Consider the following 19,952-nt stretch of genomic DNA (forward strand, 5'->3'; position numbering starts at 1 on the left):
CAATGAAATTTAATATGACAATATTTTACTAATCATGAGAATTTTATTTTAAATACCAGGTGTATCATTTCTTTAAAAAAAAACAAAATCTTATTGATAGTCAATTTAAATTTTGGATAATTTTCTGCATTAATTTCCCCTCTTGGTGTTTAAAACTTCCAGTATTATGAGAAGAATAATCACATTTATGTTGCTACTGTTGCTATTAAGGAATAATTACATTAGCAGATTCTCAAGATCAAAATGGAAAATGAAATCACCACAGTGTTCACTACTTTTTAAATTACATTTGAATAAATAAAAATTCATCATGATTTTAAAGAAAAGGCAAACTGAATGACATGTTTCAGACTCTGCTAAACATTGTGATAACTGCTTTTCACAAATTAGTTCACAAATCTAATTCTATATCTAACAAAATATTGTGACATCTAGGAATTCCAAGAATTTGTGATAAATTTTTAACCTTATCAAGTTCGGGACTAAAATCTCACATTTTTAGTGACAACATGATAGTTATGCTTGTGAATTTTGCACTAATTAGCTACCTTCAAAAGTGTGCTGCAAGTTTAATTTAATAGCAAATATTGTTTTATTAAATAGACTACTGAATTGAGCTACTTGCAACTCTGTAAGTATGCACATAATCATTGAATTTATTTGTGTAAAAAGAAGTCAACCTTGGTTTAGAAGATCTGTTTTCCTAAACTCCCACCTCCCCAATCTGGAATAAACATCTCTGTTTTGCTTAACTCTGTAGTGGTATATTTTTTAAAATATTACTTGTTTATGGAATTAATCTTTTGATATCTGTTTTCCCACTGGCCTGAACTCCTTTGTAGCTGTGAATTTTATATTACTTACCCTTAGTGCCCCATGCACCATCTAGAAAAGGATAGATATTTAATAATAATCTCTTAAACCAGTGAAACTATTTGTATAACTCCAATCTGCAGAAAAGTGTTATTCTAGCAAGGAGAAGAGTATTAATAAAGTGTTTGGATGCTAACACCTTTTTTTGTATCTTCTTTTACAGGCTCTTAAATCTGATCTACAATGGAAAAATTCCTTTTTTACCTGTTTTTCATTGGCATCGCAGTGAGAGCTCAGATCTGTCCAAAACGTTGTGTCTGTCAGATTTTGTCTCCTAATCTTGCAACCCTTTGTGCCAAGAAAGGGCTTCTATTTGTTCCGCCAAACATTGACAGAAGAACTGTGGAACTGCGGTTGGCAGACAATTTTGTTACAAATATCAAAAGGAAAGATTTTGCTAACATGACCAGTTTGGTAGACCTGACTCTATCCAGGAATACAATAAGTTTTATTACACCTCATGCTTTTGCTGATCTACGCAATTTGAGGGCTTTGCATTTGAATAGCAACAGATTGACTAAAATTACAAATGATATGTTCAGTGGGCTTTCCAATCTCCATCATTTGATACTGAACAACAATCAGCTGACTTTAATTTCTTCTACCGCTTTTGATGATGTCTTTGCTCTGGAGGAGCTGGATCTCTCCTACAACAATCTGGAAACAATTCCTTGGGATGCTGTTGAGAAAATGGTTAGCTTACATACCCTTAGTTTGGATCACAATATGATTGATAACATTCCTAAGGGAACTTTCTCCCACTTGCACAAGATGACTCGGCTAGATGTAACATCAAACAAATTGCAGAAGCTACCACCTGATCCCCTCTTCCAGAGAGCCCAGGTACTAGCAACCTCAGGAATCATCAGCCCATCTACTTTTGCATTGAGTTTTGGTGGAAACCCCTTGCATTGCAACTGTGAGTTGCTGTGGCTGAGGCGTCTGTCCAGAGAAGATGACCTAGAGACCTGTGCTTCTCCTGCACTTTTAACTGGTCGCTATTTTTGGTCAATCCCTGAGGAAGAGTTTCTGTGTGAGCCTCCACTCATTACTCGTCATACACACGAGATGCGAGTCCTGGAGGGTCAAAGGGCCACATTGAGGTGCAAAGCAAGAGGAGACCCTGAGCCTGCAATTCACTGGATTTCTCCCGAAGGCAAGCTTATTTCCAATGCTACGAGGTCTCTGGTGTACGATAATGGAACCCTCGACATTCTGATAACAACTGTGAAGGATACAGGTGCTTTTACCTGTATTGCTTCTAATCCCGCAGGAGAAGCAACACAAACAGTGGATCTGCATATAATTAAGCTCCCTCACCTACTCAACAGTACCAACCACATCCATGAGCCCGATCCTGGTTCTTCAGATATCTCAACTTCTACCAAGTCGGGTTCTAATGCAAGCAGCAGCAACGGTGATACTAAAATAAGTCAAGATAAAATTCTGGTGGTAGAAGCAACTTCGTCTACAGCATTACTCAAATTTAATTTTCAAAGAAATATTCCAGGAATACGAATGTTTCAAATCCAGTACAATGGTACTTATGATGACACCCTTGTTTACAGGTAAGAAAAAATAAGCATATCATCTGTGTACTTCCTTGTACAGATATGTGTAGGGTATTGTTTATGCAGTACTGACATGATATGAAACTGACATTACTGTTCTGTGTTGTAATTATAACACTCCAAATTTTAAAGTTTTAAAATCAAATACCTGTAAGATAGAGGATGCATATGGGGAAATATTTTGAATGGTATTGTGTTTACAGAGCTGATATTTAGATTTAATACTGTGCTTAGTCTTTCACTTCATCTAAGAGATGTGACCATCAGAGAACAAGAATGATTTTGGTTTAAAAATTCAAAAACATACCAGAACTTACACATCCATACGAGTGTTCTTTCCTTCAAGGAAGTTATGTTGGGAAGCTATTCCATTATCCCAATGATGCTGTCATTGCTCAAAGCACTTTTGGAATTATCTTTAGAACCTTCGTGATTCTATTTTGAATATCCTCAGTGGTGGCAAATCTTCGTCTTTTGAGGGTGAATTTGAATTTTGGAAACAAGCAAAAGCCTTTTGGATTCAAGTCTTGTGAACAAGGTGGGTGATCAAGATGGATACTGCCATTTTTGGTCAAAATAGGATGTAACTATAAAATAATGAGACTGATTCTTCGAGTGATTGTGTGATGTGTATGTGTGTCTCATGTGCCCTGGTTCATAAGACAGTTCCAAAGAGAAAGCCAATGAATCTTTTGAGCAGTGAAAGTATCACTGGAATTAAGAATGTAATTTCTGGGTAAGGGGCAATGATGATGAATTTGCATGTGCTAAGGAAATTCTGGTATGTTTTTGTAAAGTTCAGCCTCATTGATTTATAGTCACATCTTGACTGATTTTTCACTTAGCCATACACATTTTTATTCCTTCATATAATCTCACTTGTGATAGATTATTATTGCCCTAGAAAATGATGCAAAATCATTTTGAATTTTCTTCCGCATTGCATCAATATCTTTTCAGAAATCAGATTATTTTACTTCTGTATGTTGGTTGAGTTCTTGAAGATATGGGTTTTGTTCATGGATGGAAATGATATTTTTTTAAATAGCGTGGACTGTTGGGAAAGATAACTTTAAATTAGCCATATGTTTAATCATAGGCAAGGTTCTAGCTAATTTATTTATCTTTAAGAGGAAGAAAGTAGACTAAGTAATTTTTAGTATGACTTTCATTACTAAATAGGTAAGGAGATATAGCATGAAACACTAGTATCAGCATAAAGCCATTTGCTTCAGTCATGTTGGGCTCTTCATCTAGTTTATGGATTACCTAACCAATTGAAAGATGCTGAATTCTACTCTCAAGTTCCTGCCTTTACTGGAAATTCTATGTTTTTAAGTATTAGTTCTCTAAACATGTTTATGTTTAGGTTTATGTCCTAAATTCTCAGGTTTTAATCTTGCCATGATGAGTAAATTCTTTTAGATCTTAAGAGAATTTATTGAATACTTGATTGATGCTTGATATCTGGAAAGTAATCATACACACTATTGCATGAAATTTTTAAATATATTTTAAGGGCTTAATGATGTCTGGAATTTATTGAACACTTATTAACTCACAGGAATTTCAATCACAAATAGCTATCCTTGGCCTGAAATTGTCCTTACATATTTAAAGCACATTTTACTCAGATAAGTATTGTCAAGTTTCACAGATTCAGTGGTCATTTTCAGTCACAAGCTTTTATTTTCTAAATTAATTTTAGTGTAAGTCATATTTAACTACATCTTTGGAAAGAAGTTAGAAAGAAAGAAGTATTTACCCAAATTTTCTAAAGGTCATAGATTTAGGACAATCTGGAAATTCTCAAAAGTTAGGGAATATGTTTTGATGGAAAACTTCCAACAGTATCAATACTGTGTACAAGGGATTTATTCATTGGTCAACAGCCTTTGTGCTCTGAACATGTTCCTCACTTAAAGATGAAAACATTTTGAGGTTAATAAACTAAAATAGTTTAATCTTTGTAAATCACTTTAGTTTCAAAACATGGTTTTTTTTAGGTATGATTTCATAGCAACTTATCACTGATTTACAAAGTAAGCACTCAGAATTGTGTTTTCATTCTGCTTTCTAATGTGATTGTCAGTGTCTTCTCTTTCCTCAAATTGGCTTTTCATCACAGAGGTGTTGTGAGTGCTAACTGGATTTGTTTAGTAGTCAGATAATGTCACAGTCACACCTTTCAAAAGCAATTTGTCATAAATGATTTTTTTAGCAATGGCTTTTATTAGGAGTTCTGCTTTTCCAAGCAATGTAATTAGTAAGCTTGTCAAGGCATGGCACAGACACCATTAATATAATGCAGACTCTAACAATGACTTCTAGCCATTGTAACTGGGTAGCTCTAAGATTAGATCATTCCCCCATATTTCATATCAGTTATTAATGTGTTTATCTTAATGAGTACTGAGCGAGTGAGAACTAAAGTCATAATGACATTGAACACATTTTATGTCGCTTTAAATATTAACCCAGATTCCATTGTCCTTCAGAATGATACCTCCCACGAGCAAAACTTTCCTGGTCAATAACCTGGCTGCTGGAACTATGTATGACTTATGTGTCTTGGCCATATACGACGATGGCATCACGTCCCTCACTGCTACAAGAGTTGTGGGATGCATCCAGTTCACCACGGAGCAGGATTATGTGCGGTGCCATTTCATGCAGTCCCAGTTTCTGGGAGGCACCATGATTATAATTATTGGTGGAATAATTGTAGCATCTGTGCTGGTTTTCATCATTATTCTCATGATCCGGTATAAGGTTTGTAACCATAATGGGCAACACAAAGTCACCAAGGTGAGCAATGTTTATTCTCAAACTAACGGGGCTCAAATACAAGGTTGCAGTGTCACGCTGCCCCAGTCCATGTCCAAGCAAGCTGTGGGGCATGAAGACAATGCCCAGTGTTGTAAAATTGCCAATGACAATGTGATTCAATCTTCAGAAACTTGTTCGGGTCAAGACTCTTCTACCACTACCTCTGCTTTGCCTCCTACCTGGACTTCAAGCACGTCTGTGTCCCAAAAGCAGAAAAGAAAGACTGGCACCAAGCCAAGTACTGAACCACAGAATGAAGCTATCACAAATGTCGAGTCCCAAAACACTAACAGGAACAACTCAACTGCCTTGCAGTTAGCTAGCCGTCCTCCTGATTCAGTCACAGAGGGACCTGCATCTAAAAGAGCACACACCAAGCCAAGTAAGTTTCTCACATTGCCCGCTGAGAGATCCAGACCAAGGCACAGGTACTCCCTGAATGGAGAATTAAAGGAATACTCTCATTGTGGTAACTCACACAGCACATGGGAACTGTGTCCTAAAAGAAGCATGTCTATGAATGGGATGTCACTTCCATCTTATGTTTCTGATTGTTATAGTGGAAAAGCAACCCTTGCAAATTCTGAGTGCATACTGGAAAGCTCCGTGTAATCTATTATTGCTTTTACATTAAAATTATATTTTGAAAATCCACATAGGAAATTGGAATTTGGGTTTCCAGTCTTGTCTCTGTGAAACTTTGGTAGTAGAGCTCAGGTTGTATACATGCCTTTTAGTACAGTTACAGTTAACTTCCATATATATCCATGTTGTATCTATCTTTATATAAATATAGAGATAGATCTATATGAAGGTGACAAAATACAATGGTATAAAGGGAAAAAAAGTGTGAGTTGGTACCAGTGCCTTCTCTATTTTAAGACCAGCTTTTAGCTTCTGAAAACAGCAAATTGCAAAACAGTGGTTATCACAGAGAACAAAATGTCTTTCATAAAAAACATGGTATTTCTCCCAATTTTATAAAAAGGCCTCTTATGGACAATTGATATTTTTAATGAAACTATATGTTGTGTGCGTGTGCGTGTGCGTGTGTGTGTATGAAGTACTAGTTAACAGTAGCATACTGTTCTCCCCTTCCTAGATTTTTCAAATTATTATTAAAAACTGTTTAATGACTAGGCATCGGTGATTGACACCTGTAATTCTACCTACTCCAGAGGCTGAAGGCCGAGATCTGATGATTGTGGTTTCAATCCAGCCTAGAAGAAAGTTTTGCAAGATTGTCATTTCCAATTTACCAGCAAAAAGCCAGAAGTGGAATTGTAGTTAAAGTAGGAGAGCTAAGGGAGAATCTGCCTAGTTCTGAATTCAAGCCCCAATACTGGCAAAACAACCACAACACAAACACAACGTTTGAATAGAAACAAGCTTTCAAATCTTAAAGAAATAAATGCTCAAAGAAATGATTTTTAGTGTTCTGACAAATAGGCCCTAAAATCATATAGGCAGCAACTTGATTACCTCCTCCAAGTTACTGATAAGTTTCCTTTATGTTTTCCAGATGTCTATATATTTGAAAATACAGACCATGCTTATGTTTCTAGTGAGATGTTTATTAAAAATATTGTATTTCTCAGATGTTTAAAGTCTTACATCTAATCATGTGGATTTCATTTTGTTTGACTAAAGTCATTGAAAATCATTCAAATTTTGATTAGGTTTTCTAGACAATTTTCAGTGACTTAATCAAATGCTGTAATATTTGTTCCTAGAAGTGAATTTCTGTTCTGTTTTTCGGTCTTACAAAGATTTTATGTATTGAGAACAAAAGAAATCAAAAGATTTTTCCAGGAAAGTCATAAGATTATTGTATTTAGTTGTAAGTGAATGATGATAGTTTGGCTTAGAGAGATAACTAATGTTACATATTATCATATCTGAACCAGAACAATTGCCTAGATTACTGAATGAGTTAAAGGAGAAATGAATAATTGACTAGGTGGAAGGAGGAAAACAATAAGAATTTTGATTAGTTAGTACAATACAGATTTTTGCTCCAAATATTTTATGACCCCGAGAAACACAGTCATTCTCGTTGTTCAATTGATTATTTATTACCTTCCTTTATATAACTTGTGTGTGTGCATGTGTATGTCACTCACAACCTAGTTTGCTGCTTGTTATCCCTCACTGCATGCATAAATAATGTGGTTATTTTAATTCCTCATTCTTAATTTTTTTTTTCTTTTTCCATTTTACCTTACCACTTTGATCAACATGAAAACAAACTTAGAAAACACACAAAGTTCATTTTAGCAGGTAATTTGCTCCAAATATATTTTTTTAAAAGAATAGGTATCCCTAAATTGTTCTCATTCTTTTTGAGTAATTACCTTCTAATTTAAAACAACACAACTGCCATTCAACTACTAACGAACTCATCTGAGGTCTCACTGTGCCATATAACGATACAAAAGTTGATTTTACCTGTATGAGTGATATATTTTATTAAATGTGTTTTAAAACATAAGTTTTGAAAAGCAATCTATCAACATAAAGCATCTGCTCTCTAGTGGGGCTGTGAAGGTGGCTCAGTGGTAGAGTGCTTACCTTGCATGCATGAGGACCTGGGTTCGATTCCTCAGCACAACATAAACAGATAAAAGATAAAGCCCTAAGTGGCACTGTGGCTCAAGTGGTAGAGCACTAGCCTTGAGCTGAAGAGCTGAGGGACAGCACCCAGGCCCAGAGTTCAAGCCCCATGACCAACAAAAAAAAAGCATCTAGTCTCTGAAAGATACATATTTTCTCTGAAATTATCTGAAGAACTATTTTAAATGAATTATCTTCCACTTGTCTACAGATAGGAATTATTTTCTTCCTACTTTCTCAAATATTTCTCCAGTTTTAAGCATTCATAAAATACTTGCTTTCGAGCTAATTTTAATTATTTTATTCAGTTCTGTTTTTGAAAAGAAATATTTTATTTCCAAATATAAAAGCATTTAGAAGTAATTATTACAGAGTTCTTATCAATTAATTACCTTCCAGCTTCTAATTTTAGTATGTCCTCTCAGCACATGTAGACTAATGAACTCTAACATGTAATATTTAAAATTTCAACACTAAAAATATTTCTATAAACATTAAAGATAAAACCATAAAGGTAATTGAAATACTTTTCCAAAGAATATAGCAAGTCTGAACTCAGTGACTTTTGGATGAGAGACTTGTAGTTGATGCTTTTAATACTAAGCAAACAGCATCCATTTACAGTGGACAAATGGAATGATACCCCATCTTTCTGTTGCTTGCTTAGCTTTTCCAGTGTCTGAGAGCAGGAAACTCGTTTTCCCCTGCCTGCTTTGAAGGAATTGAGGAGAGCAATGGGTTGGATGGAAAGGAATATTTTTCATTCCTTCTTATATTCTTAATGACCACAACATGTTATTTTATATGATAGAGACACTATTTTTAACATTTTAATAAGTGTGTCATTGAATAAAGAAAATAGAAAAAAATCAGTAAATTCAACACAAGATTTTTTTATATTAGCTTAAAACACTGCCTTTAAAATTAGTCTATTTCTTCCCACTCTAATAAACATATGGTGTAATAATTGCATATATTTATTATAAATAAATTTTATGTAACTATTCTAGTATATTCTATATGATTATATTATATATACTATCTTTATTCTAAATAAATAAATACAATTATTTAGGTTATGCTTCTCCTTTATTTTATTCTTATCTTAAAGGAAACAAAGTGATCCAAGAAACTATCCCAGATAAAATGTGACTGAGTTATTGCTGTGAGTGAGTCATCCTAAAAATATCTGATGATCTGAAGTGATAAAGTAACAGTAATAATTAGGACTATGGATAAATATTGTATTATCATCTCAAAATTAGCAATTTGATTAATTTTTTTACAAATAACAATTCTAAAAATAACCATTGTACCATTTTCTTCTTGTTGTGGTTAGCTACTTCAATATCAAATTCAGGATCTAAAGTTAATATTGAATATGCATGCACATTACCTATGTGCATTATATTTTCATGTTTTATAAGATATTGTATGTACACATATATTTAATTCATTCAAAATAATTTTGTGCTACAATACAAATAAATAATTAGATTTTTGATGAGAGGTAATGAGATTTAAATAATGCTGATTACAGACAAATTCTCCCAGCAAAAAATTTAGTACAAATGGCACTTGACATCACATGAATTTTGTACTAGAGCATATAAATTAATTATTCTAAATTTTAGGATGGTGGGTGCTCCTACAACTTAAGTAATTTCATCCATTCTTTTCGAAGTAATGACTATTCATGTATAGTAAAAATTAAACAAATCATGGTTTCAAATATGTTTGGAAAAGAAGCTGTGCAGTCTTCTTCCTTTAATAGGCTTAGATGCCATGATTCTGCTTCAGAATATATCAGATATGCAATCATTTAGGTAAAATTAAGGAATTCATGAAATACATTTTATTCACTCCACCATAATCTGAATCCTTAAAATATTAACTTTTCTCTATATCTTCGATATCTTTTATTGTTTTCATAAAATCATTAATCTCCAGATGCCATTGTAAATTTATATGACTATTTCAGCTGAAGATTTTGTTAAAAACAACTTGTACTGGTTGTACTTATGCTCATCTGTGAACTGTGTCTAAATCCTTAATTTCATCTGTGCTACTTCTAAATAATCAGTAGCACTTGCTTTATAGGAGTTATACAAAGTAAATGTTTGCCATGAAGAATTATGTAATGACATGGAACATTTACACACAATTTAAATATACATCTGGATTGTTTTAAGGCAGAGTCTTTACATTTAGAAATCATTGTTTTACATAAAAATGAATGGATTCTTGGCTATTGTTGGGAGACTGAATATTGAATGAGTATTTTATATTCTGTAGTGAATAATATTTCCTACTGTGGTTCTTCTTTTCCTTGATGTATTATTTAATCATATGTAATGATATCGTTGAAACATAAATTATGAATAGGGAAAAATAACTAGAAACACAACTTTTTTATTGAATTCTAATAGAAAAAAATCACTTTGAAATTCATTTTATTTTTTGTTTTTTTGTCTGTGTGGGGCTTGAACTCTGGGCCTGGGCACTTTCCCTGAGCTCTTCAACTCAAGGCTAGCACTCTACCACTTGAGCCACAGCACCACTTCCAGCTTTTTCTGTTTATGAGGTGCTGAGGAATCGAACCCAGGGCCTCATGCATGAGAAGCAAGCACTCTACCAACTGAGCTACCTTCCCAGCCCTTGAAATTCATTTCAGTTGCTAGATCATTTATTTTGTTACTAAATCATTGAAATTCATTTAGTTACTAGAATGATAACAAAAATTCTACCATTGTAGTATTATGTAGTAAGAAGTAGCTGTAAAAAAGTTTAAACCACTAAAGTCAGTTATAATTAACCATCTAAATTTCCAGATAAAAGCAAAATGGAAGAGTCTTTTCAAGATTTCAAGAAAAGGTTTTTGGGATCTGGGCCTCGAACAATTAACAGAATTGTGCATGACATTAAAAGTTTTATTCGCAGAGGTTTTGCTGGCTAATGTTGAGCAGATTTTCTAGGAAACACAGGTGAGAATTCCTGCCACATGCTTCAACACATAAGATGATCAATTATTTTGTGTTTTCTTTCCTGGTTTGTACACCATTAAATACTTGAAACACTGAACAGTTTAATGGGTTAAGCAAAATTTCAATTCATGAAAGTTAATCTATTCCTGGTTAACAGCACGTACATGGTAGTCACCTTAGGAAGGTCACTCGAATGCTGCTGTTAGAAGCAGTCACATCATAACTTCAGTCATGCAGGGTTCCACATGTATTTTCACAAATATTTCCAAACATGTAGACATTCACTTTGATAAGAATGAATTTGCTCCTATCCATGGTCTCCACATCCTTAATAGAGGATTAGATGAAGCTTTATGCCTCATTGAAAAAGATGAATATAAGTGCTTCACTGTTATCTAAAATGAGTAAAGCCACTCTAAAATTGAGCAAAGACTACACATGAAATATTCATGGTATTCTTTTTGTCAGCAACCAATTACTCTTCTTGAGTGTCTTATTTTTTTTCTGGAAGTTTGATATGAGTATTTGATTCCTGAATTTTAATTGGCTCAGATAGTCTGTTTCCAGAGCAGAATAGCACTTAAGCAATCTGTTCAAACAGCTGGAAGCATCAGATATTTTCCTCAGGTTTGGCACAGAAAAAAATTTATGTGTGTGTGTTTGTGTGTGTGTGTGTGTGTGTGTGTGTGTGTGTGTATTCTGCTTTTAAAGTTCTATAAAAGGCCATTGTTTTATTTGTTGGTAGTAAAAATAGGGTCCTACTTTTTAACATTTTATACTAAAAAGTAATACAATAACTTGGTCAGTGTTTTAGAGTTTTCCCTAGTGGATTCCACTCCTAAACCAAAGTGTTTTCATGCATCATTTCTTTTCTGAATTTAAGATCCTGTTCTTAAGTTGCAGGGAAAGAACAGATGGCTCATTGGAAGCAATTGTGAAACTCAATGTCTGGCAAAACTTCTGTGTTCTCCTTTGGGTTGGGGTTGACCTGCATGGAGATGTCTTGTTTTATCCTTTCTTTTTCGTACTTCAGTTTAAATTCTCTCTCCTTCCCTCTGTCTCTCCTCTAAGCTTCCTCTCCTCACATCACTTATTTTTTCTATATCTTTATCTCCATTATTTATGAGAGCTTTAATTTGTTTTGTTATTTGACTTTATTTTTTATGCTCTTTTGGATATTTATCGCAGATGAGTGGAAAGTGAGGTCCCATGAGAAAGTGTTTGAAGGTAGATGAAGCTCATTTGATTTAGCAGTGTGATTCGGAACAATGCTAAATGCTGCATTATGATTTATAATAAGAAGAAAATATATCAACATCATATTAAAATGATTGATTTCATTGTTTCTCCAAGTTCACATATTTCATGGGACATGTTAAGCATTATTGAAATTATTTATTCATTTTTCTCCATTGTGAAAAGTAGGATTTAGAGAAATGGAAATACTTGGACTTATTTTTGAAGGTCTTTGTGCTACTAGGGGACACAGGATTTGCTGAATGGCAATTTTTTTTGTAATGTGTTTATGTGAGAGAAATTAGTAATAGTTACAGAAAATTAGAAAACGTAGTTAAAAACAAAAGGTAATTTTCAACCAAATTCTATCAACCATATACAAATTATGATAATGGTGCATAAATTTTCAGTGTTATGTAGTGAATATATGCCTACATGTGTATTCTTGCATTAAGTATACCCAACAGATATTAAGTATCAGATGTCATCTAATTTTCTTGTTGGTTCTTCTTTTGAAACAAACCTTAATCATCCTTTCAGAGTTTGTCTACTTTTCTTTCTATACTCATTACTAAGATAAACAAATCATCAGATAAATATAAATTTGACAACATTTAGTATGAATATATCACTTGTTTTTCACCCAGTTCATGCTACATTTCTATTATCAGCTCTGGGATCTCTATTATACCAATGTCAGTAGTCTTGGTATTTCATAAGTGATTTCTGCTCTACCTGACTTAGCATTTCCATAGTAGTCAACAGGTCCAGGCAGGGCTGACCCTTATGAAGAGACCTTGGCCTATGTAGTTGATCCTCACAGCCCTCTGCACCATCCACAACACTGTAGGTTAGGAACAGTAGAGGGTTGGCTTCACTGGGACTTCACTGTACTGTGGGTTTTTAAAAGAATCTGTAAATAGTGATTGCTCACACATCACGGAAGTTATATTCCAAGACAGGTGAAAATCCCCAAAGTAGAAATAAGTAAACTGTGATAGAGCAAAGGAGGACTATATTATGCTGTCATATAAAATAATAAAATTATTATAAGTAAGTAAAATTAGTCTAATGCACTAAGATAGCTTAAGAACAAAGTTGAGAAGAATCATTGATAATATTTTCTGGGAATTATATGTGAATTGATTATTACATATAAATTAACCTTAGATTTGGCTGACACTTTCATCCTTAAAATGAATGCAGTGAACAAAAGATATGCCATGTATGTTGGTTGAGATAGGAACAGTTGACTGGTTTACATTTTTACTGAAAAAGTCTTTGATAAATATTCTGTACAAGTGATTACTGTATTTAAATCAATGAAATGTATGTGCATTATCTGTGTTTATCTGTGTACATGAACATACATGCATGCCCAAGAAGGGTGCATAGTTTTCCTTCTGAGGTAGTTTGCATTTTCTCTGTACTTTAGTATTTTCAATAAGTTTTGTCTGCCAATAAATGTTTTGGAAGTTATTCTTACAGTGTTAAATAAGAACCATTATAAAACCCACCTACCTTTATTCTGATTTGTTTATCTTTGGTTTTTGAAAATTTTGCCACAATTGATGTCTTTATTTTTTGAATACTCATAAATATGTGTTTAATGTTCAGATGTTCATTAAATGATTCCAAGAGTTTACTTATTGATTAGCGATTTAGAAATTTTTGTTTCTGTGCCCTACGTAGTACCAGCTTTTGTTTTTTTTCAATAATATATTATTATTTTTTAATGGTAGAGGCTTCAAGTAGAAAAATTTTAATTAATTAATCTCCTAGTATTTTTTCTGTTTGCTAAACCTTAGCATCAACAGCTCTTACATAAACTATAAATTCACACCTTTAAATTTTATTGGCTTATAAGTATACATTAGCTATAATAGGAGGGATTCATTTTGACATTTCCAGGCATATAGATATTTTATTCCAGTCAGTCTCTTACCTTTAATAAATTTATCTTTATCTTCTGACAACTTTATGCGATTTCAAGAAGTTTCAATGCTCTCTTTTCATTTTGGGACAAGCTATTTCAACAATATCAGTTGTCTTTGCTAACCTAATTCCTTGTGAATACACCACTGAACCTCTTTCTCTTTCTTCTTCACTTTAACTCCAATGTTTATCCTTATAAAGTTTTCACCTACAATTGAAATATATTTAAAGATTATTAACCCTTTATCTTTTTTTCCCTTGTCCCCTTCCCCTTCTCCTCCTGATTAATCCCTCATTTGTAATTATCTATATTTTGTTAATAATGTTTTAATGTAATGTGAAATTGGATGAAACTGAAGAACATGTAAGCTTACAAAACTATCAATTTGACTTTGGAGTTTGTTATCTTGAAAAATCTATAACTTGCAAAGTCAAGCTAGTTGTATTGTCCATTGTCATTTTTCTTTTCATTTTATTTGTTATTGTAAAGGTGATATGCAGAGGGGTTCCAGTTACGTAAGTCAGGTAAATTTCTTTTTGAACAATTTCACCTCTTCCTTTGTTTTCTCCCAGGTTTTCATCTGATTCCCTCATTCCTCCCCTCCAAGTTGTACAGTTCATTTTCAACATACTGTCTAATGATTTTCCTTCTTTTTGTGTTGGTATTGAGACTTGAACTCAGGGCTTAACCCTTTTGCTTGGGTATTTTACTCTAGGCCAGTGTTCTGCCACTAAAGCCACATTTCCACTTGCAGCATTTTTCTGGGTGACTGGAGATAAGAATCTTCTACTGTGAGGGTCTTTAGATATCAAAACATGAGTAGCTAGTAGCTAAGTATCTAGAACTACAGTCATGAGCCACTAATACCAAGCTTCTCCATTTTCTTTGTTTTTACTTCTAGACCTATTGAAAACTTAATTACAATTTTCACTAGCTTGAATCACTTCTTTTATATAAAAAGTATATTAATGAAAATATAAAAATATAAGTATTCTCTAACATGAGGTATGCCATGAAACCAATAAAAGCAAATTTAGTAAAATTTCTAATTTCATGTTGCTAATTCCTCCTCCTCTTCTTCTTCCCCTTGTCCTTCCCTTTTTCCTTCTCCTTTTCCTTCCTCTTCACCTTCCTCTTTGCTTTCTTCTCCTCCTTCCTCTCCTCCTCCTCTTCCTCCTCCTCCTTCTTTTCCTCTTTCTTCTCCCTCTTTTCCATAGGATGTATTAGTCTTTTAAATTTATCCAAACATCTTAACACTAATGAAATAAGCCTTTTTTGAAAAAAATAAGGTTCTTTAGAATTATCAAATATTTTCTTATATTATTGATATAGGTTGTTATTTTCATTATTGTGCAAAATGTCAAATATTTTAACATATCATTATAACTTTGTTATGTACAATCCCAATATTTGCTATATATTTTGATATAAATTATGCAATAAATTAAAAAATCTACTTTTCAGCCAGATGTCAGATGGCTCATGCCCGTAATCCTAGCTACTCAAGTGGTGAAGTCTGGAAATCATGGTTCAAAGTCAACCCAGGTAGAAAAATGCATGAGATTCTTGTCTCCAATTAAGCACCAAAGATCTAGAAGTAGAGTTGCAGCTCAAGTGGTAGAGTGCCAGCCTTGAGCAACAAACCTAAGGGATCGTGCCTGGGCTCTGAGTTAAATAAATAAATAATAAATAAATAAATAAATAAAATCTGTTTTTCATGATCTACTTGTTCCATATATTTTTGAAGCAATATATAGGACCTTGTGGTGTATTTTGTATGGAAAGGAGAAAATTTGTATCTATTGTAGTTATCTGAAAACATAGTTGTCTAATGTTATTTTTCTTCTTTTCAAGGATATAATTTATAGGTATAGCTTAAATCCATGAATACAGTTAGTCCATATTAAAAGGAAAATACTTTCACAGTTTGATATTTAAATATCTTATAAAATATTCAGAATCATCATTAAATTAGCTGTGATTTGTCTTTGCTTGTGAATTGTTGGCATTCACATTAATCTGGTCTGTGGATGAAGAACTAGTTATGGAAGATGAACATGTTTCCACTATCATTAAATGTATAATTAAATTTTATGAAATGTTTCAGATGATACCGAATTCTCAGTAGATATTAAAATGTTGAGATCATTTATTTCTTGAGTGCTGCATGAAACACAGTTGATTTAATGCTTTCATATTTTAAAACACCAGTATGATTGTATGTTAAAACTTATATGCCAGCATTAATAAGTGAAATGATCATTTTTATCATCAGATTTGAGGACATCCCACAATTTGACTGACTCAACATTGATCATTTAATCTCCCTACACAAAAATTCCTTCTTAAAGGAAAACTCTTTCCATGCTCAATTTTCAAGTAATATTTTACATGTCAATTAAATGTAAATATTTACAATACAGATGTCGGTTCTATCTTTTATGACAACAAATCGTCTGCTTAGTTCAGTAGCTTTACAATTACCAACACATTATCTTATTTGCTATGTGTTTTCTTTCCTTCCCCGCACCCTCCTTTCATTCCAGAGGCTGGAGTTAATCTGAAGAGCACCACTTCTCTCTCTCCTGAAAACAGTTGCCACTGATATTTTTACTGGATAAAATTTAAAAATGTTTCAGTTCACAAGGCGAGTTGTTGAACTGGTGTCGAGGAAGAAACTGTCCACAGGAGCTGGGTCGGCAGTCTCTGATGCTGGTGGCACCGGCTCCCATCACACCATGCTTCATTCCTTATCAACACAGATTTTTTTTTTCTTCTGGCCTACAATATTTTTTTTAAGAAAGAAAGAGAAAAAAAAATAACCTACATCGGCATCAAGTTCTGTATCAATCCATCTTACATTACCATCCATGATTTAACAGACTGTAGAATCTTGAATACTATATCACTTTAACAAATAAATGTTTTACTATGAGAGAAATTGCACAGTGCCTTATTTGTGGATGTACTTGTCGCATCAAGAGTGAAAGATGCAGTAATTATTGAAGGACATAGCATATTGAGTAGTGCAAAACCCTTAAGGATTTGGAAATTGCTTTATAATAATAGATTAGTTTCTTTTGTGGTTGGGTGTACTCATTTCCATGGGAACAAAGATTAGAGCCATTAAAAACCAAAACAAAAAAGAAACATGTCAGAAAATGAGGAGGGTTTTCTTCTACAGAACTTTATGAAATAAGCAAAACAATTCAATTGTAGTTAACCCAAATGGACTCACTGCTTTACTAGAAAGGTCAGGCAAAAAGACTTTAATAATTCCTGGGCCTATATGTCATTCTAAGTTTTCATTTACCAATTTTGTACATTATCAAGATAAATAAGAACAAAGAACTGCAATGACTCTAATGTAAATATAGACTTGAGATATCTTTAGTAGATAATAATTATTAGTATATTTATTTTTACACAGAATCCTGAGGTTACAATCTTTGAAACATATATGATGATCTATATTTATGTGTCTAGTTTACCCACAGTTATCTTCCAAATTTTCATAAGCTATAGAATTAAATTTGAAAATGCAACGTGGGATTTGGCATAAAATAAGTTTTATAAACAACATTGTTTTTTACTAATTGAATGCAAGTTGTCTAAAACCTTGAAGATTTCTATTCTGTGACAGCACTGATAGCTATTATTAAAACCAGTAAGTTTGTGTGTGTGTGTTTGTGTGTGCATGTGCGTGTGCTAGAACTGGGGTTTGAACTCAGGGCCTGTTTGCTGTCCCTAAGCTTTTGTACTCAAGGCTAGTTCTCTAACTCTTGAGCCACAGCTCCACGTATGGCTTATTTTTGGTGTCTATTTGGGGACAGAGTCTCAGGGACTTTGCTGTCTGGGCTGGCTTTGAAAACGATCCTCAGATCTCAGCTTCCTGAGTATCTAGGATTACAGGCTTGAGCCACTGGCACCTAGCAGTTATTGTATTTTAAGTTCAAACTGAAAAAAGTAGGATATTTTTTCTTTAAAAAATTTTTAACAAGCCGGGAGCTGGTGGCTTCCCCTGTAAGTTTAGCTAGTCAGGAGGCTGAGATCTGAGGATCACGGGTCAGAGATGCCAGCCCAAGCAGGAAAGTCTGTGACACTTATCTCTAATTAATCACCAAGAAATCAGAAGTGGCACTGTGGCTCAAAGTGGTAGAACTCTGTCCTTGTACAAAAAAGCTTAGGGACAGTGCCCAAGCACTGAGTTCGAGCCCCATGACCTACAAAAAAAGAAACAAAAAGTTTTAACAATATTCTCTAACCATTCCACATTTTTTGGACTGTCAGAAATACCCAGGTTCCTAGGTATGGAATAAGAGTCTGCAAAATGTCAACCACAAGAGAGGTGCTAGAGGTTGTGCCAGGAGCTGCCACAGTAGTTAACACCTACCTATACCTGTCCCTCTGGCACACACAACTCTCTGGTGAAATACAAGAAACAGACGGAGTTGCGATTTTACAGCTGGTTTGTTAAACTGGCAATTTAACCATTTTTCAATTTCTTGACTAGTCTATGATGGCCTGAGAAAAATTTCATGCTGTCTTGGTGCTGGTACCTCCTCGGTATTCGTATCCATATCAGGCTTCGTTCTGTTAGGCTATTTGCTGTTTTCATAAAATAGAACTTTTGTTGCGTTTAAAACTAAAATTAAATATAATCGTTTAAATTCTCACCTTATCACTCGTATAATGAAATCGAAAACCTGTATTTTCTTACGCACCCAATCAAACATTGATTGGTGCTCATCATGGACACAATTTATTTTTTATATTGTTTAAGAGTACAAAAGAAAAAAACAGTATATGATCTTCGAGGTAAGAAATAACAAATTCCCAAATCTCATACTATATATATATATATATTTGTTTTTGTTTTTGCTTTATTTTTTATTTTATTTTTATTGTGAAAATACCATACAGAGGGGTTACAATTACATGGGCAAGATAATAAGTACATTTCTTTTTTTCATACTATATATTTTTATTAAAGGATATTTAAGAGAATTCAGATGTATGCCTCAAACTAAATGAGATTAATAATCACTCATAAAGGAAAAGTATGGGGACTAGGAATGTGGCTTTGTGATAGAGTGCTTACCTACCATGTACTAGATTTGATTCCTCAGTACTACATAAACAGAAAACAAATGAAAAAAATAAAATTAAAATACAAACTATATATAAAAAAGGAAAAATATGGGAGCAAGTAGGTAATTCTAGCTGAAAAATGGAATCTTCACTCAGTGTGCCTACAAATCCTAAAATGAATTGTCATAGGATAAGTCATTCCTGTGTATCTATTCTAAATTCCTGGGTAGTTGGGATTAGTTTACCAACCAAAATTACTAATTTCAAGTATCTTACACTTTAACTTTTGCAATATCTTACCCAGAGTGCATTATAAAGCAAATGAAACACACACGAAATCCAATTGACAGTGCTTTGAGTATTTTTACAACTGTGAGTGTGGGTTGGGTTGGAAATTTTAATGCTTACTTTATAAATTTACAATTATTTTAAATATCCATAATATTTTCTACAATTCCAGGTGGCTGATAATGTTGAGAGTTGAAAGCAGTAACTTAAATGTGGAAAGAAAGATAAAATAAGCTTACTATTTATTTATATTTAAATTAAACCTCAGATTAAGTTATGTGAATATTTTTATTACGTTATGTCATAAAATAGTACACATTCATATGAAATGCCTTATGGGCTATTTTAGATTTGTGATTTTCAAACTATTTTGTGAATTTAGGTCATTCTTTCATTCTATTTAACTCATTTTAAAATTTATTCAACATTCTTTATTTTCCTTTTTATATCCAAAATAAGTTAATATTGACATTTACAAATTCAATAATTAATATTTCTTTGTGTGTTATGTGTATGTATCAAAGATACACA

General features: G+C 33.3%; 1 protein-coding gene across 1 annotated transcript in view; it reads left to right on the forward strand.

Annotated features, from left to right (window-relative positions):
* The window catches only part of Lrfn5 (leucine rich repeat and fibronectin type III domain containing 5), a 265,279-nt gene extending 248,632 nt beyond the window's left edge, over nt 1-16,647 (forward strand). Inside the window, exons 3-5 of the mRNA XM_042677818.1 lie at nt 1,037-2,441; nt 4,943-5,655; nt 16,589-16,647. Of these exons, the coding sequence (XP_042533752.1) occupies nt 1,057-2,441; nt 4,943-5,655; nt 16,589-16,647 (2,157 nt within the window). The 5' untranslated portion in view covers nt 1,037-1,056. The remainder of the gene's footprint in view (nt 1-1,036; nt 2,442-4,942; nt 5,656-16,588) is intronic.
* The last annotated feature ends 3,305 nt before the right edge of the window (nt 16,648-19,952 follow it).

The sequence above is a fragment of the Dipodomys spectabilis genome, unplaced genomic scaffold, assembly GCF_019054845.1.
Source record: "Dipodomys spectabilis isolate Male_0828 unplaced genomic scaffold, ASM1905484v1 ptg000042l, whole genome shotgun sequence".
In the NCBI taxonomy this organism is placed as follows: domain Eukaryota; kingdom Metazoa; phylum Chordata; class Mammalia; order Rodentia; family Heteromyidae; genus Dipodomys; species Dipodomys spectabilis.